At 45.2% G+C, this 25,601-nt stretch overlaps 3 protein-coding genes across 4 annotated transcripts; 1 reads left to right on the top strand and 2 right to left on the bottom strand.

The window, feature by feature from the left end:
* Positions 1 to 395: 395 nt before the first annotated feature.
* Positions 396 to 13,952, bottom strand: DHX33 (DEAH-box helicase 33). Its single transcript, XM_067309872.1, has 12 exons — positions 13,751 to 13,952; positions 11,745 to 11,905; positions 10,898 to 11,125; positions 9,915 to 10,085; positions 8,307 to 8,492; positions 7,445 to 7,556; positions 6,897 to 7,056; positions 6,446 to 6,534; positions 5,764 to 5,891; positions 5,010 to 5,213; positions 4,138 to 4,224; positions 396 to 2,766 (listed from the first exon to the last, which is right to left on the bottom strand). Exons 1-12 carry the CDS (start codon positions 13,950 to 13,952, stop codon positions 2,458 to 2,460), a joined length of 2,037 nt encoding a protein of 678 aa, XP_067165973.1. The 3' UTR covers positions 396 to 2,457.
* A 1,920-nt stretch (positions 13,953 to 15,872) lies between these two features.
* On the bottom strand, positions 15,873 to 22,433 carry DERL2 (derlin 2). 2 transcript variants are annotated; one of them, XM_067309544.1, is made up of 7 exons: positions 22,324 to 22,433; positions 21,783 to 21,848; positions 21,436 to 21,509; positions 20,919 to 21,012; positions 20,204 to 20,399; positions 19,552 to 19,642; positions 15,873 to 17,449 (listed from the first exon to the last, which is right to left on the bottom strand). In XM_067309544.1, the coding sequence occupies exons 1-7, from the start codon at positions 22,414 to 22,416 to the stop codon at positions 17,344 to 17,346; spliced, it is 720 nt and encodes a 239-aa protein (XP_067165645.1). In that variant the 5' UTR covers positions 22,417 to 22,433; the 3' UTR covers positions 15,873 to 17,343. The 2 variants fall into 2 exon arrangements, with proteins under 2 accessions (XP_067165645.1, XP_067165646.1); XM_067309545.1 differs by lacking the exon at positions 15,873 to 17,449 and having other exon boundaries at positions 19,558 to 19,822.
* Positions 22,434 to 22,684: 251 nt separating this feature from the next.
* On the top strand, positions 22,685 to 24,747 carry MIS12 (MIS12 kinetochore complex component). The gene has a single exon (XM_013958231.2). It carries the CDS (start codon positions 23,025 to 23,027, stop codon positions 23,655 to 23,657), a length of 633 nt encoding a protein of 210 aa, XP_013813685.1. The 5' UTR covers positions 22,685 to 23,024; the 3' UTR covers positions 23,658 to 24,747.
* The last annotated feature ends 854 nt before the right edge of the window (positions 24,748 to 25,601 follow it).

Below are 25,601 nucleotides of genomic sequence, written 5' to 3'. Positions count from 1 at the left end.
TATGGGAAAAAAATGTACAAATTAGTTGCTTCTAAATCAGTTCCCCATCCCCACCCTTAAACAGTCTGCTTAATTAGACTGCCCAAACAAAATGTGCTTTTACTCCATTTTCCCCTACAGATGCAGTCTGCATAACCAAGGAATAGTTACATACAGTGCTCTGATAATTCCCTGCAGTTTGTGTGAGTTACAATTGAAATAACAGCATAATCTTGAAATACCAATCCAAAACTATAGCTGGTCATACATACAAAAGTGGCAACTGCTGCCTGTGCCCCGCGCACCGGTGTGGTTTTTACCGCTGAGGAACAATATCGCAACGAGGCACAACGTAGGGATGTGAGTCCATTTCCACCGGACCCCACAAACATTCAGTATCACCCTTTCCAGGAACAGGCTGAGACGAGACTGTTCTTGGTAAACTGGATTCCTGTTTACTCTCTTCGGAGACAGCAAGTTGCAGATCAGTACAAGTGAAATTCCACTTAAAAAAAAAAAAAAGCAGTATTTGCCCCAGTTTTTGAAGAGAGAACCAATATTGGGCGCCCAAAGAGAAGGCATATTACAATGCGCTGTGTAACCATGATGTGTGTAACCAGAAAGGACATTTTATTAAATGGGAAGTGCAGCTTGTTCCCACAGATCACACGAGCAAAGCCACCAGCTTATTTACTCCCCAGGCAAACGGAGTGAATAAGGACTTGCCAATACGACTGCATCCCTGAGCAGTCCCATTCAAACATCATGAGGGTTTTTTTTTTTTTTTTTAAGTTGATGCTTGAAGAATACAAGAAAGAACCGAACACCACTTTAGCCAAAGGGCGAAAAACCCATCACAGCCCATGTTAGCTAACCTCAGGATATTATATAATGACACTGCATTTACAGAACAGCTTCCTCTCCCACCCACTCGTATAACAAATCTGCTTTAGTTCAACTCATCCAAAAAATCTATATAAATTAATACACTGTGTCAACAGACTCTGTTGAAACTGGAAGTTACCTCTCCCAGAGAGGTTATTTTAGAAGTACTTAGGATATCATTTAAAAACAACTTAAGATTTTCCTCCACCCACACACAGTCATAATGGAACAAATCCATTTTCCTTCACACTAAAGAACAAGTTTTACCTTTGGAGTGGTTCTAGTTCCTTAATTCTAGTATTTAAAAAGAGGATTAAGGTTCTTATTGCCACTTCTCTCCAACAGGAAAAAAAAAAAAAGACAGCTAGATGCCAAGGGGATATGGAAAAACACAAATAAAAATGACTAATGGCGGATCTATGGTTCTCGACAAACAATGCTAAACTCCAAACTTCTAATGGCGAGCCAAAGTATAATTGGGGGCTGGAAGGGGGGGGGGGGGGGGGGAAGCACCGGTGCCAGAGCAGAAGAAACGTTTGATGATTCCAGGGCCTTTAAAGGAAGTCTAGACTCTAAACCACATCTTCATACTTGGTTTGCTGAGTTTGCCTCACATTAGCCTGACTAGCTGTTGTGGACGGTGGTGCCAACTCCAAAGCCAGAAGTGCCCAGGCACAGAGTGGGGAAGGACATAAGTGTTTGCTGCTAAAATGTTGGATCCTTTCCAGGAGCGAGTCCTTCCCCCTCTTTTAAGAAGTTTGGCTCTCTAGAGGAAGAAAACCACTCTAGACAGCGCAGACTGGCCCTGTAGTTCCAAGTGGCAAGATGCAGATATTGAGAATCTACGGCTGCCTCCTCCACATGCATCAGACGCTGAGGAATTACATGCCCTAACAGCAAAAGGGAGAACAAAGATGACATCAAATGCACAGGCGGCTGGACAGCCCCTCCGAGAAAATAATACCAGCCCCTGAGACATAGACACAGGCAATAAAGACCTGTCCAAGTAGGTGACCCCATTACTAGCTTTCAGATGGTCCCAAATGACGTGGTGAACATGACATGCAGGCAGGCAGATGTTTGATGAGGTAAAAGACAGTAGCACCTCCCTTCTAGAAATAGTTAAAAAAGGCATTTTTTTCCCTGTCTGTAGAGATTTAAAATTTTTTTCTCCTTTTTTGCCAATAAAACCTGCTAAGGATACAAGCACAATCATCAAAAAATACCAAGTCTGCTCAGAAGAGCTCTTAGGATTTCATTTCTTCATATACAAGCTCGTTAAACCTCAGTAAGTTAAAAACTGGAATCGGATACCAGCTCCCCTTCCCCCCCAGCACAGATTTATCACACACACACACACACACGCACAGAGTACTTGTTATGTTCCCCTTTTACAGATTAACTCTAGAAAGGTTGATTGTTCTAAGCCACGGAGACTTGTGAGGTCTGGCTCTCACAGAGAAGCCAGCTTCCTCTAAGGTTTTTACCTGATTTACAAGGCAAAGCGCTACCATTCCCATACATTCATTACAAAACAAAAAATAGTCGTACTAAGTGAGCCTAAAAATCCTGGACCTGGTGGTGACCCGCAGATCAGTTCTTGGCGGTTCTGAGCTTCCTGCGGAAATAGTCAGGGGCTGCATCATACAGCCAGTCCGCATCCACCACGCAGAGATCCCGCATGTAGCACTTGTTGGTGTGCAGCAGCCCGTTGTAAACCACGCAGGCCGGCTTGCAGTGGAAGAGTACGGAGGAGGGGTGGATAGCCACCAACTGGTGAGAGTCCACGGTGGTGTAAGTGCCGTCTGGCTGCAGCTCCGCAGCGTTCATGAAGAGGCTGTGAGCCAGGCAGCGGCGGATGTTGCCGGTGTCCGAGCGGGAAGACTCCATTGGCATTGACAGCTGGTTAGCAGCGAGAGAGACAAGGTGATAGGTAGCACCTTTAGTGAGCAGCCTGCAGCCCAAGCTCAGACACCCCTAACATCACACCTAAAAGAGTTAAACAGCAAGCTGGGGGCTCCAGCACGGCCTAGAAGGGCACATCACTTTCTGGCACTCATTCTGACAGCTGGGACCCCAAAAGAGAGGGGATCTTGACCTTACAAAGCTAGTTCAGGTGCTGTTCTAACTTCGCTTGCAGGCTCTCAGAGAAACCGTTGTGCCAGGAGAGAAGGCCACATGAAGAGGACAGCCTGTGGCTTCTGCTCCACCTGGGCTTTCATGCATGCTTTGCAGGGAAACATCAGCTTTGCCAAGGCCTCAGTACTCCTAATTCTCCAGAGCTATTGTGCCCATTCCACCCAGCTCCGAAATCCTGCCCTCCCTTGGATCCTGGGCAGCCTGGAGGAGAGCTGGAAGCCACAGCAGCAAGTGTGCTGCAGGGCACTTTGCAGTCGCACACCCTAAAGTGCAAGGAGCTGCTCGCTGCCAAATGTCATTAGCTTTTACTTCTCACACAGGTCTGTGTTTGTCCAGAGGGACTCCATTTGGGAGTTATTCTCACTTCTCGTGCCAAAAAGGAAGCAGGCGTGTATGTGCACCCTCATGGGGAAACGCAGCCCCATTTCAGCGGGCTTCTGAGACCAGGCAATACCACGCCAGAAAACCAGCTAGCCTGTGAACTACAAAAGGACCTCTGGGAATTCAGCTCAGACAGGGCTTTGCATTGAGGCATTAGGCTAGTCCAGACTAACAGCAGAGAGGAGAAGAGTCACAAAATGGATCCAGACTCCCCTTCCGGGAGTCAGCATCAGGCCAGCCAGCACTCACAGTGCGACAGGGGTGCTGTGCGGCTCCCACGTCACGTACGGAGCGCAAGCAATTCAGCACTGGCTCCCATGCTCTGCCTCAAGCTGGGCCACGGGCAGGAGTGGTGCTGATGTGAAAGTCGCTCCTAAACTGAATGCCCAACTATGGGAAGAAGCCAGCGAGTATGGGCTGCAGAGGCTGACAGCACCCAGGGGCACACAGCACAGTCTCACCTCACTACAGCAGCGAGATCCCTTAGGAAAAACTGCCCTCTGCCTGAGAAGCCTCCCCAGAGCTCCAGTTCTCTCTTCACCTCTCCTAGACACACTGAGCCCTGCAGCTCTCAGATTTTGAGATGCAATCTGCACAGTCAGGAATTTTACACAGCTGTTCATTACAAACTGAAAACATAACCAGATTTTCTTGCTCCTGGGACTTGGTGCACAGGGAAATCATTTTGAGGGCAAACAGAAAAGAAAAATGTGAACAGACAAAGCAAAGAAATACAGTACGGCAACAAGTTACCTTTATGCAAATGTCCCTGAGCTGAGCTCTGACGTCTGACACAAGCATCATGTTCCTGCTGTTGACAAAGTTCTCTTTGCACCATTCCTGCAGCAGAGGCACCAAGAGTTAGAAGGGGCTGCTTCTTCACCCAAGAAGCATGACAATCTCTGGATACCACGAAAAGCAGAATCCTCCAAAACACAGCATCTCTTAGAGAAAAGCTGCTAACCCATTCCCCTGTCAGATTTCTACCTCTGATTGCTCCCCTATGTCTACTTTGCTTCCCACAGTGTGAAGGAATTGCAGCGTGTTGTTTTCTTCCTGCTCTCAGTTGCTCTCAAGGTCACCGAGTGCTGTGAAACAGCACTCAGTATCCCACAGGTGGTGAAAGCAAACTGCACGAGAACAACAAGGATAAGAAAGATGCTGCAGAGAATGGGGCGCACTACTCCACAGACCTACAAATCAGAGTGAGGAGTTTATAGGGTAGAATAAATCAAAATCTGTCTGTAGATATGTTCAGTGTCTTTGCATCCTGACATACCAAAGAGCACACCTCGGTGTTAATCAGCAAGTCACAACACTCTCTCGCTCCCTCTTGTTTCCAGCTGGAACCAGGCAAGGAAGAGACCTGGCTCTGCGATTACAAAACTGGCCTTAGGGAACTCTGACAACCGGTCTGCTACAGCCCTCTGGGGGGGACCTTTTGCAACTACACAGCACTCTGATTACCTAACTGTAAAGCACAAACAAGCCCTCCCTTCTCAGAGGTGCTTTGGAAGGATGCATATTCTAATCAGCTGGGAAGGCTGCAGCTGTTACTCTGCTGCACGTCAGAAGAACTCACCACCACGTCCCCAGGCAGCAACAGCATCCCCACAGAATCCTACCTTGTTGCCACTGACATTTTTGAAGGCCCTGTACACGTTGAGCAAGGTAAGATGATCCCCTTCACTGGAGATGAATTTCCTCCTGACGGATTGCACTTCATCCCGCCGGGCTGGGGGATTGTAGAGGACACTGTCCACCGATAACAGCGATACGATGGTCAGAATCTCTTCTGTACAGTGGAACTTAGGGGACAGGAGGATGGTCTGCAAATCACAGGACAAACTGACTTTTGGTTGACCAAATCCACTCAAGGTGGGCAGGCTTTTCTGCTCACCGACAGCCCAAGAACTTTACTAAGCTTGTTTGGGACAACTCCAAAAACACTTTGGCCTAGAGACAACTGTAAATCCTCTTCCAGGGCCACCAGTCACCTTTAACAGCAACTATTGTGCGATTTCTTGAGATCGGCCAGTCCAGATACAGCATAAACATGGTGACTAAAATCCACTACAGTATCAGACACATGGTGAACCTGCCAATAATGCCAGCGATCCTGGAAACTGCAAGGGAATTAGACTAGTTTCAGCTTCAGAGGTGCTAGCCAAAACAAATCATCTTTTAATATCTCCCTTAAATGAACAGTAAATGACAGGTAAACGAGCACAGCTGCTCTAAAAAAAGCTATGCTTCATTCATATACCACAAATATACTACTACAGCTGTAGCCTCCCCAGATTCCAGACCTTGTTTAAGGAGTTTGAAATAGAAAATATATGGCAGATAAAAATAAGCTAATTGTTCCATAGTTTTTACTTTAGAGAACTTTGGTTCCAGTGGAAAGGCTGCCATCTTCCTTCCCAGGGGGGTTAGGACAAGCTGGTCTTCCTTTCGTTCCACAGCCCCCAGCAGGTCCAGCTCCTCAATGGCCGCTTGAACAGCATCTGTCAAAACAAGAAGGTTCAGGCAGGGAGGCCTCCTGGCTGGCACTGGCAGGGATGCCAAGGATCAGCTGGCACCCTCACTGCCACCTTCCCCCAGCTAGAGAGAGACAAGTATTTTCTGTTTAGCAGTTCAGAGAAACGGATGCCCCAAACTGGGATGTATCCCCCTCCACCCAGTAAAACAGTCACTATTTCCAATTTGAGTAGCAAAAACAGAGGCAAAACTAAAGCCGCCATCTCTAGTTTTGAGCAGAGGCCATGTGAGATTCTCTACAGCTTTCCTTAGCAAAACTGCTCTTTGCTCTGTTTGGAAGCCGGACTCGCCAGCTCTCTGCCATAACCATGCCTGCTCTGATGAGGCAGAGCACAAGTGAACAAATCTGAGACTTCAGAACCACCAGGAGAAGATACAGCAGAGAAAGATGGCTCTGCATTCACAGCCCTGGGCTTTCCACACTCCATCTTTTCAGGCTGGCCTGAAGACTCCATTTTTAAGCAGTTAAGCAGTGACTCATTTGTCCATTTCTCCCAAGGCTGCCTTTGTAACCACTTACCAGGAGATGGTTTGGACATGAAGTCAAAGGTGAGTACGTCGGGAATTCTCAGGGCCAGGAGCTGAAGCATCACGCTGGCCAGGTTACACCTGCATAAGCAGAAAAACAACTGAGATGTTTTTCTTTCTTTTTTTGCTTTTATCAGCCTATGAGCTGAGATACAGTCCTCAGATTTGTGCTACAGTTTAACAGAAACTAGCCTAAAGCTGGCTGGTGAAGTCTGACTTCCTAAACCAGGAAGGTTAAGCTGCAAGTTCAACTGTCCAGCCTAAGTAAACTCTGCCTAGTTTTTCTGTTTAGTTTCCACAGTTCAACTTTCTTTAAGTCAACCAGTCAAACCTTGGATCCAGTTTTGCTGTTCAGTTCTTTGCACAGCCCTCTGTGTAACAGGGCATAAAAAAGGTGCGGCAAGTAGTACGACAGCTTCAGGGAAAGCAGGTTCTGTTCTCACCTCTGTATCTCAGGTATTGTCATTTTGTCAAACTTCTCAAACTCATCCTCTGTGTAGAGCCGGTAACAGATCCCACTGTCCTCTCGTCCTGCTCTCCCTGTCCGTTGCCAAGCCTGGGCCTTCGACACACGCTGGACTGCCAACACTTCCAGACCAATTTCTAAATATGGAAAAGCATCACTTCAGCCTTTGAAAAAACATAACCTTGTGGAACAATGAGAAAAAAATTCCAGCAGCCTCCCATCCAAACACTGCTCAGACTTTGCCTGGTTCAGTACTCACACCCTGAAGCAAAATAAATTACCATGCACAATCCCATGAAGAGAAGATTCATATTTGACAGATTTTTACCCCCAAATGGCTGGTACTTAGTCCAGGATGAGGTGAGCACAGGGGAAGACCAAAAAAATACACATCTAAAACCTGGGACATCAATTTAGATAGTGCAGAGGATTATTTTAAATCAGCTGCCAGTGGGGCTAATTGCCTCAGATAACTTACATTAACCTGAAAACTATCTCTGCATCGTTCCTTAAAGAAGTACTCACCAGGGTTGTACTTCTTTGCTTTGACCATGCCTGTGTCCACAACATATTTTATTCCTGCAATGGTGATGGAGGTTTCTGCAATGTTTGTGGAGAGGATCACTTTGCGATAACCCTAGAAGGAAGAGCAAACTAAAGCCAGTCAAAAGCCATCTTAGATTAGCTGCAATGGTGGAACTGCTGCTATTTTTGGTGAGCATGGGCAAGGCTTCCATAGCATTACAGCATGCTGTGACCAAATACCAGGTTTGCTATGCCAGCTCTTGTAAATTAAGATAATCTGTACCCTTAATCAGTTTCTAAAACATGCACTTACACTTCTTGCAACAAAATACACCATTCAGGAGAGCTGTTATCGCTACGTCTTTAAAGCATTTTGGTTTCATTTCTGGCACAAGCACAGAATCCCTGGAAGACCTGAATTCCTATTTATCTGCTGAACAGATGCAGTGGGCCTGAGACAGCATAATTTCCTCTTATGGCCCTGCCAAATACACCTAGGTGTTTAGCTTTGTTAGAATTTGGCTGGCCCATTAACTGCAGTGCCTTTTTTGCGATGTGGACATGAAATCCGCACAAAATCGTTGTGAATTTCAATTCCTCTGCCCTTTTCACTCTCCTTAATCCTAACTTCTTTTCATGATTCCAGACAATTTATTGTCTATATCTGTTAATACCATCACAGCTGCATCATCTTATGTCACACTGAAACCATTGAAATCAGTGGACATTATCGAAATCAGTGGACAGTAGAGAATAACTATTACTTATTATCAGTACAGACTGCTTTATTCCATGTGTTTTTTCCAAACACCCATGCAAGCAGAAAGACAACTCATCCTGTTCACCCATCACATTGCCTCACCTTGGGGGCAGCCTGAAAGACTCGGAGCTGTTGAGAGTAGGGCAGAGAAGCATAAAGAGGCATCACCATCATCTGTGGGCAGCCATCAGGGAGATGCTTGGCAATGTCTCGACAGGTTTTAGTCATTGCTTCGATCTCTTCCTGACCGGTCAGAAATACCAGGATGTCATGAGAAAAAGTTGCTTCCTGGAGCCAGAGAAAAAAACAAGATGGACTGGATAGGGAAAGAGAACAGAGATTGTAATGACAGCAAATCTTCTGAGATGTTGTCCTGACAGCAAGACAGTGAAGCAGGTAAGGAAGAAAGAAAAGACTTGTGTTCTGTGCAAGAGATGGAAAAGCCTGAAATTCCCACTGGATTCACCAGAAGTGAAGGATAAACAGCATTTTGCAAGACTGAGTCTTAACAGGATGGAGGAATCACTCAAATTCACACATCTGTTTTGTTAAACAACCATCCAGGACATGCAAATGAGAAGGGCAGCAAGCATCCAGGTACAAGCCAGTAATCACAGAAAAAAAATCAAGTGACAAGAACATTTAAGTATTTAAGTACAAGCTGACATCAGAGAGCTTTGCTTAGCAGTCTCCTTTCAACTCCAGCCTCAATGTGGAAGTCCCAAAATCCTAGCAACAACAAGTGTCTTCAAAGCATTAGATGAAAGATAATAAACAGTTTAATTAAATGATTTAACTATCTGGCAGTTTCTCATTCAAATATTTAGTGCCAGTCAAAAAATGTTTATGAACTGTTATTTTAATAATTTCTACTTGCTCTGCAGTTACACTTTGCAAGTAAATTAGAAAGATCAGTTTCATGCCACTCTCAGTCTAAACCTGGACTTTTTGGAGTTGCCCCCCCAGCTCTTTACTGTTGACACAAAAGTACAAATTACGCTTTTTCCTGCATTCACACACGCACTTGCCAGGTTTTCTACTACTGCGAGTGCTCCTCTCCATACCCCACACCAGCTGTCTGATCGGGCACGCTGTCAAAGACCCTCGAGGCAGACTTCAAAACAGCCTCAGCACCACTGGCTCCCAGGAGAGCATGACCAACGCACAGGCTTACAACATGACTGCAGAGGTCTGTGACATGTCCCCGTAGCCATGTCCATCCACATGACTGTGAGGCCACAGAAGAGCAGAACGGCAGGCTGATACCACTACTTATTTAGAATGAGTCTGGGAAACACCCTCTGACCGGCGTCTCAGCATCAGCTGAGCCAACCTAACAGCTCACTGCCACTGAACACAGGAGGTAGAGTGCACCTCTTCTCGCTCTCATTTTTTCCTCTCCTCTCACTCTCGCTTCTAGTGTTCCCCCCACCTTTGGGATAACACTGGCATTTGTCAACTCCTTCCTTGAACCAATCCAACTCATTAACCCAGCACACTCACCAACTATTCACTTTCCTTTTCTTGGAGGATGCAGTGAATACCTGAGGGACATCTCCGATTCAGCAGCAGTGAGCTTGACCCACCCTAAGGACCTACACCTCAGTGCTTCTGCCACAGCAAGAAAAGCGGTGCTCGGGCAGCAGAGCCCACCCTGACCAACAACCCATGGCCCCAGGGAGGCAAAGTCGCTTGACAAAGTCGCTATACCTGATGGATCTGGAAGACTGACACCAGCGCTGCTTGGAGATAATCGCTCTGAGGCTGTTTGGTGTAAAAGATCTGAATGGGATGTTGCCTGCCTTCTAAATAGAGAACAGGAGCTCCATTGAAGTACTGGGAGAACTGGTCAACATCCATCGTAGCTGACATGATGACCACCTTCAATACGAGCATAAGATAGGGGTTAGTACTGCGATTCAGACCCACTAGAACACTTGCCAGTCAGGACTAAATGAAAGTCATCTTCCCGGGCCTGCGATATATGCTCAGAACAGCAAAAAGTGCAAAGAGTTTGGGACAGAAGAGAATGAGCTTTCCTTGTTAAAGTCATCAGCTTTGGTATCACACAAGTGTAACGTGTGATAAAATGAGGACATGTTAAAAATTTTTCTGACATTTAATAAAGGGAGCTGAGTTGCCCACAAAGCTGGGCTGCGCAACAGCCTGTTGAAAGGGACTGTGCTAGGACCCTATGCATCCCCTACACGTCTTCCCCATCAAAACCGTGCAACCCACAGGCACTCAAACACTTCATCGTGCAATCTCACACATGCCCATTGCAAAGTGTGCACGTTCTGAATCATGACGTGACACACGTGCGCAATCTCCTTTCTCACCGTGAAAATGTCACAGAGCTGTCACATCAGATAAAGAGCTCCTATAACCAGGGCCCTCTCAGGAACAGTACCAGAAACTGCCTGCACAATGTGCCTGGTCTATAGCTCACACCTGTGGGGATCTTAGGAAAAAAGGCAAAATGGAGAACAGACAGTTTGTTCTGAAGGGCCATATCATGCCCACAGGACATTAGTTGGTCACCCTGAACAATTTAGGTTTAAAGGGGCTTTTTAGAAATAGGAAGAGATTCAAGGCTGAAATTTTGAACACATTGGGAAACCCCAGCAGCAACTCACAGTGCTTGAAGTCCGAACCCCCTCCCTGCCCTTCTCCACCACTCCAGCTACACGTACTTTTAGTGGCAGTTTGCCCAATTCCTTTCGCTTCTTCTGTGCTGCTTTCACCACCCCAAAGAGCACATCAGTATGAATCGTCCTCTCATGGGCTTCATCCAGGATGACAATGCTGTACTTCCGCAGCATGGGGTCCCCGATAGCTTCACGGAGGAGCATTCCATCCGTTAGAAACTTGATTCTCGTTTCATCAGACGTAAGATCATCGAAGCGTACGGTGTAGCCAACCTAAGGAAGCCATCATCACAGAAAGTACAGGCACAAAGTTATTTACATTTCTCACTGCCATCATGTAAAGGACCACAGAGCACTCTGGCCATCACATCAGCCAGAGCCAGTTAGGGCTGTGGGGAGAGCTTTGGAAAGCATATTGTGTTTTTGCAGTCTGTGAGCAGTTAGCCTTGGGAATCTAATATTCCGGCCCAAAGGAAGCTCCCCACATTGTATCACAATTAGCCTTTTCCCAAACTAGAAGCTTATCACAGATGCTCCTGGCTTTCCTTGCCAGGACTTTGGATATAAGCAGCACTGGAAGAGAAGGTCTAGGAAGAGAGAACAACTCTTCTTCTTTTATTCATTAACCAGCTTTTTCTTTTTCTTTTTTTCAAATATAGGAACACTGATGATAACCAAGGGGTAAAATACCACAGAGAGAGTCAAACATGGCTTGCTCTGAGCTGCAGAAGCAAGCAAAGAGGCATCTTTTCCATCCAGGCGTATTATTAAACGAAGACTACATTTAACTGTGGTCCTAACTTTCTCTGTCTTACCCATTCAAACCATGATACAGTCCAGTCGGCACTGCAGTACTAAACCAAATCTCTAAAGACTTTGTAAAGCAACCTACCAGTTTCCCCAGCTCTGTCCTCTTCTCATCCGAGACTCTGGTGGCTAAAGATATAGCTGCTACTCTGCGAGGCTGGGTCACAGCAATGATGCCTTGGCGGCCAATTCCCGCTTCATAGAGGTACTGAGGGATCTGAGTGGTCTTTCCTGAGCCTGTTTCTCCTGAGGAACGTCAAGGGAATAGAGTTTTTCCCGTCTTTAGCATCTTCAAACAAAAGGTTCCAAGCCATTTTTTATGTAATTTTTTTAATCCTGTTTCAGCTTGGGGAGACTGAAGGCAGGAAGCATCTGGACAACTTGCCCAAAGTCACACAATAAAGCAGGGGTAGGCCAGGGACAGAACCCAGATTTCTCGCTCTAGCCGCCAGACCACTGCTCAACAAAACTCATTCCACCCAGGTTCTCTCTAGCTGGACTGTGGTTCAGAAACATATTTTCGTCTGCTTGGATATGAAATGTTTGATGTGTAACACAGCCAACATAAGGAGATGATTGTGCAAAGCAAGGTATAGACACAGTTATTTTTATGTATATATTCACACTACAGACTAGGACATTTCAAAGCAAAGTTATAAGCAAATTAAAGCAAAGTTTTTGTCACATCAGCAATTGGCAAGCTGAGAGTTGAGGCTCCCTTAGAGGAGCACTCAGGGCACCAGCAAGCTAGCAAGTCTTCCTCAATGCCTTCCTGAGGCCAGAGACAGCTCCTTCAGCCTCAGGTGAAGGCCTTCTCCATACACACAGCAGTGGCACACAATGGGATGAGCACTACCCAAATTTCCCCATGGCTATTTCCAGTACAAACTCTGCCCAGAGCACTCTGCTACAGGCAGCAGAAGTGCTAAGAGTATACAGCCAGCTACCATCACTACTGCTCACAGCATGGACAACAAGAAGAGCAACTCACTGGCGGCAGCACACACCAGAGTGCTCAGAGGCACTGCAGGGGAAACTATCTGAAAGTGCAACGCGCATGGCAGAACAGAGAATGTCTTCAACATAACCTCCATTTTTCTGCGCACTTTGTTACAGCTTAAAACACATCTGTATTTCAGATCAGATGCCTACTCCACTTTCAGCTGGCCCATTACAAGCATTGCTATCTCCAAAAAGCGTGAGGCTGCAGCAGCCAGAGGTCTGTACTCTCAATCCTTGCAAGACAGCACCAGCACAGTACACACAGCGGGAGCGAGGCGAGAACTTAGAAGAAAAGGAGGAGGAAGAACGAGACATTCAGAAGGATAACTGCCAAGCAGAGGAGAACTGGAAAGCCAAGCGCAATCACTGTGGCTGCAGGCTGGAAAAAGCAAGAACAGCTATTTAGCTGACTCCTCAGCTGCAAATTTTGAAGTGGCATCTTGCAGTGTATATTTAGCAAGCAGGATTATACAGAGGGAAGGATATAAACACAGTCCCATCTATTGGCCTAAAATATTACCATGACTGATTTTTCTGAAGTGCTCACTTACTGCGGGGATGAGATACAAAGCGTTTTGCATTTAATTCTAATAATAATAAGTTCTAATAAGTGCTGAGTGCAGATTTCCAGCTGAACCCACTGGGACCTGTACGCCTTTAGCTCCTTAAAGTCAGACACAAAGTGTATCACTTTGGACTCAAAAAATACATATAATAAAATGAGGAAACACCCCTGCAAATGTGGGTGAGCAGACAGTTATTCTTTTAACAGAGCAGGACTTTCCCATTTAGCTTTAAGTGGACGGTTTCTTCGGTGAAACGGAAAGGCAAAAATACACACTTTTCTGCCTTCCCCATAAAAACGCAGGCAGGAGATATCTTAACGGATAATGGTCTATACCGAATAGAAACATTAATAATGTACAAATGCGCGTGCAGCCCTTGAGACTCGCATCCGAACCACTTGTGCGCCGCTTCTCGCTGGTTCCGCTACGCCCTCTCCCCCCGCCCGGGAGCGCTGCGCGCCCGGGGGGCAGAGCTGCCCCTGGAGGGCAGAGCCGCCCCGGGGGCGGCGGGCCCCGCACTCACCGATGAGGACGGCGCTGCCGAGGCCGCGCAGCTGGCTCAGCAGCGGCCCCCGCGCCTGGAAGATGGGCAGGCCGCGGCGCTGCGAGTCGGCGGGCGGCGGGGGCCGCCGGGGCGCGGGGGAGCCCGGCAGCATGGCCGCGCGGGGCGGGGGGAGCGCCGCCTTGAGCCGCTTGGCCGGGGGCACCTCGCTGCCCTGCGGCATCGCCCCCCGGCGCCGCGCCGCCCGCCCCGGCCCGGCCCGCTCAGGCCCCGCCGCGCCGCCCGCGTGTCGCCCGGGCGACGGCCGCCGCCTCTCCTCGACGCACCGCCATGGCGTCATCGCGCCACCGCCACGTGACCCTCTGCGCCGGAGCGGGGCATTGTGGGGAATGTAGTTCCCTGCGCCCAGGGCAGCCAGCGCACGCACCCACGCACGCGATCATGCACTCCTGGAAGCAAGGACTACCGCGAGTGTCCACTCCCCGGAGCGTCCCCTCACGAACGCAAAAAAAGCACACACTCGCGCACGCACTGACTCGCACACTTGCCCATGTTGGTCTCTGCTCCTGGAGAAGAGGGGCGGAAGTCTTTGACCCAGGCTCCTAGTTGTGGAGCAAGACTCAAACCTCCTATCTTAACATAGATCCCCAGGAGTAAACACTTTGCACTTAGAGTTTAGATTGTCTGGAAAGATTTTGATGCCAATCCGATAGGCCACCTAAAAATTAAAGCTTGCTTCAGCCACTAGAAATTCCTAAAAAATGGCAAAACTCCAATCAAAAGCTGTTTAAAGAAACAGATCTCCAAGAATATAGAGCTTCCTCATACAAATGTTCCTAAGGATTAGGAAAGACTCAGTAACAGGGTGTTTCATTCTTTTATGAAAAAAGCTAAGATATAATCATCAACAAATTGATGATTATATCACACTTCCCTGATTTAGGGTTATAAACAGCAACTTCTTAGGGCTAAGTAAGTGAATTTCAGGAGAAGCACCAAGAGAAGTGCAGGAAACTGAAATAGCACCACTGCAGACTGCAAAGCAGGGAGGTTTCACATGCAACTCCAGGCCTAGAACAGGCCCACAGATGTCTCCTTATCTGGGCAAAGCTGTAGCCATGTCCAAGACTTCATTTCAGTATCTGCAAAAAGCATCCACCTGGAAGAAGGAGCTTGTTGAAACAGGTGGCTGATACTTATCTAGCCAAGTCCACCTGCACTTTGAACTAGCACAATGCAAGAGGGTGCTAAGAGGCCAGAGACAAAATCCTGAAGTAAAATTGACAGTATTTAAAATGCATTCTTCACACAAAGGCACAAGAAGTGCTCCCCAACCAAAGCAGTGGTTTTGACAGCAAACAATCCAACCTTCTGGAAGTATTAATCCATGCGAAGATCAGACACAAAGACAGGGCAGCATCCAAGGCACCTGTGTTGCAAGACAGGTATGTCATTCTAATTTATTATTTTTTGGCACCTCTGACATCACACATCTGTTGATACACTTTCCAAAGATGACTTTGGAATTTAAATATACTTCTTTAAGGGACAGAATGCCCAAAGAAGGCTTTCAAGGACTATTAAAGAACAGGTTAGACAATCTGCCACTAATAACATATATGGTCTCAATTTTGCCCTGGGGTACAATTAAGTAACATTTCCAAGTCCCTCCCAGACTTGGATACTATGGTATTATTTGGTAAAGGGAAGCATACAAACTTAAGCATTCCACCAGTGCGGTAGGAAGTGTGCAAGGCAAATAATTTTGGAAGAACAAGGAGGGACAAGCTATCTTGTCAATATATCACTTGCTAAGAACAGCAGGTCTTCCTCAGGAAGGCACACATCACGTTGCCCACTTCACAGCGGGGCTTTGGATTTACAGAAGGCTTTATCCTAGCTACAAGGCTGTCCTTCAGCTCCAGCCCCACTCACCAACATTCCACCAAGAAACTACTGAGAGGCTTTTAAATGCAGAACTAAAAACTGCTTTTAATTTCCTGTCTCAAAAAGCAATCCTTAAGCAGTATTGCCTACAACATTTTTAGAACTCCTAGAAAGTAAGATTTAAAAGGTGTTTTAGGGGGAAAAAAAAAATTCTTCCTCTCAAGTTTTTCATAACCCTTAAGAGATAAGACACAGATACAAATGTTTGCACTGTATTTGTTTAACACTTCCAATATACTGCTTGTGAGCAATGCATTATTCTGTAAGATCCTGACACATTAAATCTGGATTACAAACCAGTTAAAAACCTGTAGCAAGTTTAAGAACAAGAACAGCAAAACCTGAGACTAAACAACAAGACAGAACTGAATACAGATGTATGTAAGCCCAGCCTTCCTATGCTGTTCAGCAATATCTTATTGCTTCTATCTGTTATGACACAGTCAGCAGAGAGCTACTTGGTACCATCTACAGAGTCCAAAGAGCGATTCAGCTTTACCAGCTGAACTACACTCTAAACTGTTTACATGGCTCCTCTTACAGAAATTTTTCTCCATCTAATTTTAAGCTAAATCCCACTCAGTGTCACTGATTCTTCTTGGACAGACGTCCCTACCACTCAGTCCTCCTGCAACAAACTTCCTATGTAGACCAAAAATTGAGCACGCTGAATGAACAGTCCTTTTTCCTAGCAGCTGTGGGAGAGACATTTGTGGGAGAAGCCAGCACTAAAGCTGCCTCTTCAGGGACTTATTTTTTTTCCAGCCTCTGGATTTTTTTCCACCACCTGCCCCAAGACTGTAAGATTACACAAAAAGGTAACCAAAAAGGATCCACAAGACATTTTATTCAACTCATTGTCTGAGGTATTTGAGCAGTTCAGACTCCAGACAAACTCTTCTCTAGTTTTCAAAATAATTTAATTACTGCTAGGATTGGGTGTGTTGGGGAGGGTGTGTGGGGGGGTGGATTTTGTAAGAGTATCTATTTTAACAGTCCAGTAGCTCAAACCTTGTCATCTGAACACACACTTGTCATGGAAAAACCTATCAAAACACAGTCTCAGCCTGAAAGTCTATTCACACCAAGGCACATTCCAAAACCATACACAACTGGCAAAATAAAAAGCCTGCATTATGCTGAACGTTGTATTTCTTACAATTCAAACGGGACCAGAGACATTAGCAGCTCAGACTACAGACTTCTGCCATTGAAAGAGGGACTTACACTTTCAACTGTGTTGTAAGCTTGTTTATCTAAGAATAAAAAAAAGGAGTTAAAACCAAAAAGTTTTATTCTGTCCCCTGTAAAGTTTCCCATATAGTTTCCTGTATCAAATAACTTGAAAAAAATGCTTTAGAAATCACTTTAAACAAGTACTTGTGGTCTTATTAACCAAAGCTGACAGGAAATGGTTTCCAGTTTTAGTTTTTTGGCTCCACTAGATTGATATTTTCATTACCAGTGCAATACAACCCCCAACCAGGGAAGGCACTGGTAGCCTGGAAGCTTCTTGGATTAGACTATCATTTCATAAAGTGCTTGTATTCAGAACCATAGAGCTTTCAAAAAGTGTTCTTTCTGTGATGGAGAAATAGGAGAATCCCCAGTATGGTACTTCAGTTAAGTCTCTCCCAGCTGTTGCTGGGTTTTGGCACGGCCACCTATTAGCCTCCAAGGCGCTGACCTTCTCCCCATGCAAATCCTCCTGGTCGTTCTTCTGGCAAGGGATTGTAATTAGGATCCTCTTCTGGTGTATCAAATATTGCTTTCCTGGAAAACAGAAAAGGCTGTTTTGGTTTTTTTAGTAGACATTTCACAGTAATAACAAGACTGCTCAAATTCTTCATGCATACAGGGTCCCCCTCAGAAACAACCCGCGAATGAATCTCTGATTTATACCCAAGTCACATGTGTGCTCCGGCTAGGAGACATCTGGAAGAAGGGCAAGACTTTTGTGGCTGAATCAACTGAGACTGATGAGATTTAACTGAACATTAGAATTCTGTCTTTCACGTAAGGCAGAATTTCATTCATACAGTTTTCATATAGAATTTCATACAGGACAGGATAAGGGACCAAAATGAGAATGGAACATTAAATAGCTCTTCACATCTTGAGAGGTGGACAAATGTTATCAGTAAGAGTCAATTACGGTCAATATTATCTCAATTTTACAGACAGGATACAGGCATTGACAGGCAGACTTGAAGTCTGCAGAAGAGTCTGCGGCTGCATCCAGATTAGAGACTTGGAGTTTCCAATTTACAAAAATTACGCTTAATCTTGTAGGTTGTTCTGTCACTCTTAAAACTAGTTTTAGAGGTTCTATCTCTTCATAGATTTCTTGATCTAGGAATAAAGTGTATCAAATTATTTGAAACAGAAAATCATAGGCTGGATACAAACAACTATTATATCCAACATGTCCAAGAAGTAGGGAATGTTTAACAAGACAGTTCTTAGAATAGCTAAAGGGATTAATTCCCTTCACAAGAGTGACAGGACATTTCAGAAAAGTTTGCAGAAAGTGAAAAATGGAAAGTGCTAGGAGTATTACAGCTTACACAAAGAAAGTGAAAGCATCTGCGAAAAGATTAACAAATCTAGACCCAGACAAGAATCATAAGCAGCCTTCTGAACACAGACATGTAGGAGGACTTAATTGTTCTTGAGTGGATACAATGATCAGAGAACTTCAACCCTAAACCCCCAGAGATAAAGTCTTGGGGTAAAACAAACACACACACACACACTATCTACAGGCACCAAGACAAAGGGGAATTTTTCACTGGTTGATGTAGCACTCCAAACAGCAGCCTGAAGTCAGCCTGACACCTCCACAGAGAAAGAGATTTACTGAAGCAGCATGCGTTGCTCTAGCAGCCTTATGATGCCTCCTGCACACAGCTCAGTGCATATATCCTCCGAGAAAATGGGAAAGCTCAGATATAAATGCAAAGAGACAAATGAGTGCCCAACTACATATGTGCAATAAGGATATGCAAAGGCAGCCTGCACTGGGAACAGTCTTCGGGTGTTAAGGCTGGATTATATTAGTGCAGGCACACAAGAGTGACCAGCATAGATGTTCTAGGACAGGTATTCCTGTACAGATCACCAGGTACAGTTACTTGCTGAAGGCAAAGTGTGGAGGGAAGAAAAATGAAACATCAACGGAAGTATCTGGACAATCAAACAGCCATGACAAGTTAGTTTAACTAAGCATATATCTGAATATGACATTTAACTACCCAGGTGTCTGGAAACCAGTTCAAGCCAAAAAGAGAATCAGTTCAGCTCTACACAATTCTCAGAGACCTCAGCTTTCCATGTCTCAAACTGCCCTGTCATTTAGGCAAGCTGGTCTCATCCAAGCTGTTGTATGGCATTCCAGATGATTACAGCCCACTACATAAGAGGAAGCAAGGAGGAACAGCACCACTGAATACTATAAACACTGCAGTCCCCTGTCAAAATTTTGACATGAGTGAGGATCATTCCATTTCCCCCACCCTCCCCAAAAGCTAAATTAAATACCTCAGTCACTGTGTTCTTAAGCAGCAGGACTCTTGAGCCTCATCTCAGTAAGAGATTTATGCATCTTTTGCACCACCAACAAGCAAAACTCAGTTAAGCAAGGACTATCAAGGATCACAAAAACCCTTTAAAGAAGCTAGTTCCCACTTGCATATCTGTAAAACACCCCCCTCCCTTGTTTGGTAACAAATGAATTAATAAAATAGCAAGCACAGATTTACTGCAATCCTGTCTCAGGCTGCCTAACTTACCAGAGGTTGATTTAAATGAATTATAAACAGTTTTCCACACAAGCACATTTCAAAATCTATTCCAAATCAGAAACCAACACTTACAGGACAGATGGTGTTCTCAGAAGCCTCCCACCACCAGGCTGATTGGGAAAGACGTCTTCTAAGAAAAAATATATATGCCCAACTGCAATGCCTAGTACACAAAGAAACGTCAAATGGTAATTTTCAGTACTTCTCCTTTACAACTTACAAGGGCTCCACTAGAGTTTTCAGAAAACACACAAGTTGCTTCCCTTCACAGAAAATATGATGGGGAAGAAAAATATGAAAAACAATGAAGCAAGTTGGTATCGGATGAAATGTATAACATATGCTGCAAGACATTAACACAAAAGAAAACAACCTGTCATTATTAAACATGACAATATGGCTTTATAAGAACTAATAAAAATAGTAGTATATATAAACTATTTTATATCAGTAGCCTGATACCCATTATCAGATTATGTATCTGAGCTGTCTTCAAGCAAAAAAGAGCCAAAGCACCAGAAATTCTTTTCATCCCTGTTACAGCACTAAATACACTATAATGTTTAGAAACCAGGAAAGCCTCGTATAAATACACTATCATTATACCAGATAAACTAATACTAAGCCACAAGTAGGAGGCATTTGTCCGTTGGGTTTTTCCACATTTTCTCCCCATGTAGAACACTAGCATGAACAGATTCTTATGATTCTTGCAATTTCTTACCCAGGAGATCCACAATGATGGAGTTCCCCAAAAGCAGTGAAAAACCCATCAGTACCCAAGGTAGAAATGGGGCTTGAAAGATGAGAAGACCAAAAAAGTTCATACGGACATAGGGATTCCTGCGGCTCCATACATACACAAGCATTATTGTGAATGCCTGACCCAAGAAAACCAAGTTTACAAACAAGCCAAAAAGCTGGGATGGCTAGTTAAAGAAAACAGTTCACAGTTACGAGTCACTTAAAATAGCTGTTTTGAGATCAAACATGACAGGAATTTGACAACCTGACCTATTATCTTATGTTTTCCATACAGTTCCTCCCTCCACTTCCCCCAGATTCAAGTCAATCAAATCTATTGTCAATCAAATTCAACACTTATAGCAGGATTTAGGATACCCGCAGCATGAATATTCTCTTCACAGTATAATTTAGCATGAAATCACTTAAGTAATAGCATCTTGTCTGAGAATCTCATTTCCATAATCCTAAACCTAGCATTAAAAAGACTAAAAGATCAGCCCAATATCTGACAGAAATGACAGTCACAAAACATTCAAAACTACCTTAACATCACTATCCCTCATACTACAAGCAAAGTATCTCATCATCTAAGAACGAAGAGAAGCATAACAGCACAGTTTGAGTTCTCATTCACATATCTTTAGCTTTACTAATGCAGTTAGAAAGAAAAAAAAAGAAAAAAAAAAGGATACAGTCATTAAAAGTCCACCAAAAAGGAACATAAATACAAAATCTGCCGTCCGACCTCGAAAAGAGCCTTCTTCAAGCATTCGGCAGTAACGATATCTGAAGTCACAGGTCAGGAAAGTTTGATAGCAAATGAAATTAACAGAAAAATTCAAGCAGAAAAGGTTTCAATTATACACAAACTTGCATGTAAACTTTATACCAATTTACTTCATCAACTGGGTGCCTCAGCAGAGAAGCCAGACCCTGGACAACAGAATTACTCTTGGAACTTTCTCCCACATGCCAGGACCAGTCTGCTTGAAAATCCCGGAAGGATCAGGCTTGTAGACTCAAGTTCTAACACCATAGAAACAACTGGTAAAATTCTTGACAGCTTGAAGGAGTTCCCATCAGTGAAATCAGCATCACTAAGCTCCCAGTAACTTCACAGTGCAGCAGAACTGAACCTTTTCATAGCAACGTGCCTCTACACTGGAGCTTTGCTTTCCAAGTAGAGGAAACAAACTTGATGAAGGATACAAAAAGATCATGTTAAATAAAAAATTAAAGCCAACTGGTCCAAAAAATAAGTAGTTTGTGATTAACCTCCATACCTGGAAATAAAACAAACACAAGGAATTTAAACATGAAAAAAATTTTTTTAATTGTCTAAATAGAAAAGTTTGCAAGTAAATGAAATCAGTCTCCTTTACAGTCACAGAATCTAAGATTTGAGCTACGATACACAGATCTTCATTTCATCTTTATTACTAAATTGTAAAACTAATACAAAAAGTAATAGTCATTTATAAGTCAGTTCTGAAAACACAAGCGCTTAAAAGCTTAACAGCTTTTTTAAGAACTCCCACACTTTAGAAAACACTTACTTGAAAGTGTTTAAATATTAATTCAGGGTTGAAATATAGTTGAAAGGGCGTGATTAGTTCTAATTGCTGAAAAAGAAAAGAACATTTGATGACATTAATATACCAAGAAAGAGTTAGGCGGTACAAACCCGAACAGGTCACCCACTTTCTCTGTGCAAGACAGGCCCACGACGCCGGTCCGTGAGCACACGCAGCTTCTAGCTGAGCTCTCCCGGTTACCGCTCCGGCCCCGCAGGCGCTGTTTAGCACTTGTTGGCACTTTGCCCCTTTCCCGGCTCGGAGGCGGGCAGCGGGGCCGTGCCACCGCTCCTCCCGGGGTGGGGGCCCGCCGCTCCGGGGCCGCCGCCGCGGGGAAGAGCCCCGGCCCCGAGGAGAGCGGCCTGGCCGAGGCAGCCCCTTCCGCGCCCCCCGGCCGCGGGACGGCGTCAGGTCGCCTCGCCCAACCCCGCCCCGGAGGCTGCTCTCCTCTCCTCCTCCGCGCCCCAGCGGCTTCCCGGGGCTCCCCCGCGCCAGCCCCGCCCCCCGCGGCGGCCGCACTCACCACAGCGGCGGTGGTGAGGACGCAGGCCGTGGTGTAGGCCCGCGTCACGGGCGGCACCTGGAGGTACTCCTGCCGGAAGGTCTGGTACGCCATCTTAGCGCCCCCCGCGCAGCTTCCGCTTCCGCCGTGCGCCTGCGCGCGCCGTTCCTCCCCCTCCCCGCCAGTGCCCCGCGGAGCCAATGGGCGCCGGCCGCGCCCGAGCCGTCGCGCCGCGCTCTCATTGGCCGAGCCCGCGGGCGCCGCGGCTCCCCCCTCTTTCCCCGCCTCTCAAGCCGGAGCGCTCGGTGATTGGCCGGCGCGTAGTTTCTCGCGGCTCGCTTCTGCTCGCTGATTGGCTGGCGGTGAGGCCGGCCCGCCGGAGCGGGTTCGAGCGAGGCGGGAAGCGGTGGAAGCGCGGAGGCGGCCTGAGGGTGAGCGGAGGCCGGTCCGGTCCGGTCCGGTCCGGTCCGGTCCGGTCCCGCGAGGTTCCCTCCCCCGCGACGCGGCTCCGGGGGCCGTGAGGAGCCGCGGGCTCAGCCTGCGGTGCCGGTGCGAGCGAGGCCGCGGCTGAGAGAGGGGACAGGGCCCGGTGCCCCGGGAGGCGGCGGCTGGCCTGGGCCTCCCGTGGAAAGCGGCGCCGTCCTCGCGCTGCCCCTCCGCCTTCCCGGCGGCGCCACCCTCGCTGCCGTCTCCGCGCGGGCTTTCGAGGCTCCTTCGCCAAGATGTCGGTCAACCCCATGGCCTATGAGGCCCAGTTTTTCGGCTTCACGCCGCAGACATGCATGCTGCGCGTCTACATCGCGTTCCAGGACTACCTCTTCGAGATGATGCTGGTTGTTGAGAGTGTCATCCTGAAGAAACTGGATGGGTTTCCCAACGCTAAAATCAGCCCGTTCCAGATCCGGAAGAGCACGGAGAAATTTCTTCTCTTCATGAAGGAGCACTTTGATCAACTCTTCAGTAAAATGGAAGAAGTGCTTTTGCAGCTGGTGTTGAACATCCCCAAGAACGTGCTCCTTCCTGAGGACAAGGTCCACGAGCAGTACCCGTACACTAAAGAACAGTTCCAGGCACTCCAGGATGAGATCGATCAGCTACAGCAGCAGTACAGGGCCGAGGCATCTGCGAGCCAGGCACTTCTAGCAGAAATTGAAGAACAGAAGACTGTTCAGGCTGAACTTGAAAAGATTTTGCAGTGGTTTGATGGGCTTGAGAACATCTGTAGAGCACACGGGACCAGCAACTTCAAAGAAAGCTTTGCATTCCTGACACAAAACTCTAAGAAACTCCAAGACGTACTAAAAGATGTTGAAAAGAAAAGCAAAAAACTGCAGAGCAGTGATCAGTTAGCATAATGGAAATTCTGAAAAGGCAACAAAAAAGCCATTAAGACAGCTCACTTAAAATGATAAAGAGGCCTGCCTTTCCAGAAGCATCTCCTCTAACCCCTACTCCTCTAACCCTGCAAGGACTAGACTGAAAGCTGGTCAAGCTGTTGTACTGAATTTTGTTGAAGTGTCTTAGTTTGCCTCAACTTAACTAGGAAACAGGGAGAGGAAAAAACCTTCTTTTTCTAGGAAATGTATAAGGAAAATGGTGATCAGGAATAAAATTTGTGTTGATTAACCTGACTAAAGGTAGTTTCCTGACTTTATGAAAGTTGCCTTTTAACACAGAATATCATTTGTGTATCTTAAGGTTAAAAAAAAACCAAAAAAAACTGAAGAATGTCTAAATGAGATCGCAGACTGATGCCAGTTCAGGTAATGAAGTCTGTGCTTTTGTCAGTGATGACATCAACACTTTGTACTGATTTTCTGAAGCAGCTGTGTTAAAAAGGCTGTTTCTCAGAAAAGAATAAGATAGCAACACTTGTAAATCCTCTGATGAGAAATAGATCTGTTTGCATCAATATTAAATATCAGCTCTTTGAGCAGTTTCTGAGATTTAAAGGTTTATTACCACTTAACATATGTGTTTTGCAAAGAAGTAGATTGTGTTTTCATTGAGCAGGGATAGTGTGCTGCTCAAAAGATTTAAAATCGGAAAGCCACTGGAGAAAGTGAACAATTTGATCACTTCTCTTACTTTATCTTATATTGCTTTATTTTTGTTGACTAGTGTCCTTTTTCTACTAAATAACAAAGCTAATTTTGTTCATGTATAATCAGATTTTCCTGTATGAACGTTGTGAAGACTGACTGATGAGTTCTTTGAAGTCATTTAATTAAGTTTATTCTATCTGTACGTGAGTCAAGTTTTACACAGTCAGTGTAAATCTTTTCAGCGGCCTCGGGAGGCTTTGAATCTCCTGTACAGATTGTACTACTTTTTCATAAAGTGTTAATACTCGTTTGTACTTCAGTAAGCATAGATGTTTGAAATACATTAAACTTATGTGTAATTTAGGAGTTTTTGCAATAAAACTGTATTAAAAGCATAAAATACATCTTCAATTAATTCTTCCCAAATATCTGAAGAGTTCATATAGAATCAGTTTAGTAAAGCCAAGATTTTTAAACATATGTTGAATTTTTGATGTGCAATTGGAGAAAGATAAGACTCCATGGCCACTCTGAAAGCCTCACAGAGGAAAATAATTTCTAATGTTGAACTCTAGACCTGTTCAGTGAATGTTAGCCTATATGGAGGCTACAGTTCAACTTTAGAAGCTGAGAAAAAGAGAGGAGGAAGTAACAATTAGATTGCTTGCTTGCTTAAAAAACAGTTTAGTATGCGACTTAAACGTTATCTAATATTGTCCAAGCTGAAGTTTGAAGAGCAGACAGATTATAATCTCTGCTGTAGATAATCTTTTACTGAAAAAGTGCTCCTTCATTTTGTACTCTTGACATGAATTTTGTTGCAAAAATCAAGTAATCACTATTCTTTAAATTAAATGCAAATATGTAGAAACTGTTTCATTTCATGCTAAATTGTAGAGAATAGTATTTACAAAATCTACCACTGATTAACAAACTGAGATGATAACTTGAATCCAAAAACCCCGTGAACATTTAGCTAAGAGTAGAACTACAGGCAAGTAGTTGGCAAAGTGGGATGAAACAATCTCTTGCCACCCATTCTTCAGGACAAAGTAATGGCTGTATAAATCTCATAACCTCACGACATATTCATTGAAATCCTCCAAACTATTGGTAACTTGTACTAGAAATAAGGAATAGGAAAAAGTAGTGTGAAAAGATGGCACTAATATATTTTCACCTTTCACTTCCTATCTGCAGTCTTGCATAAAGGCATTAGTGTACACAGAGCCCCGGGGATTGGACCTGTGGTCA

Source organism: Apteryx mantelli, chromosome 22, assembly GCF_036417845.1.
Source record: "Apteryx mantelli isolate bAptMan1 chromosome 22, bAptMan1.hap1, whole genome shotgun sequence".
Lineage (NCBI taxonomy): Eukaryota > Metazoa > Chordata > Aves > Apterygiformes > Apterygidae > Apteryx > Apteryx mantelli.
Note: the sequence above shows the minus strand (reverse complement) of the source record. Positions and strands in the feature narration are given on the sequence as shown.

What these genes read in the sequence shown, in the direction of transcription:
- MIS12 (XM_013958231.2), top strand. Translation starts at nt 23,025, where the DNA reads ATGTCGGTCAACCCCATGGCCTATGAGGCCCAGTTTTTCGGCTTCACG.
- DERL2 (XM_067309544.1), bottom strand. Translation starts at nt 22,416, where the DNA reads ATGGCGTACCAGACCTTCCGGCAGGAGTACCTCCAGGTGCCGCCCGTG. An exon ending in TTATTTAACATGATCTTTTT is followed by an intron (nt 21,013 to 21,435) that starts GTATCCTTCATC and finishes CTGTGACTTCAG; the next exon opens with ATATCGTTACTGCCGAATGC. An exon ending in CTGAGAACACCATCTGTCCT is followed by an intron (nt 17,450 to 19,551) that starts GTAAGTGTTGGT and finishes TCTGTTTTCCAG; the next exon opens with GAAAGCAATATTTGATACAC.
- DHX33 (XM_067309872.1), bottom strand. Translation starts at nt 13,952, where the DNA reads ATGCCGCAGGGCAGCGAGGTGCCCCCGGCCAAGCGGCTCAAGGCGGCG. An exon ending in CGGCAGCGCCGTCCTCATCG is followed by an intron (nt 11,906 to 13,750) that starts GTGAGTGCGGGG and finishes GACGTTCCTCAG; the next exon opens with GAGAAACAGGCTCAGGAAAG. An exon ending in TCTTTCAGGCTGCCCCCAAG is followed by an intron (nt 7,557 to 8,306) that starts GTGAGGCAATGT and finishes TCTTCCTTCTAG; the next exon opens with GGTTATCGCAAAGTGATCCT.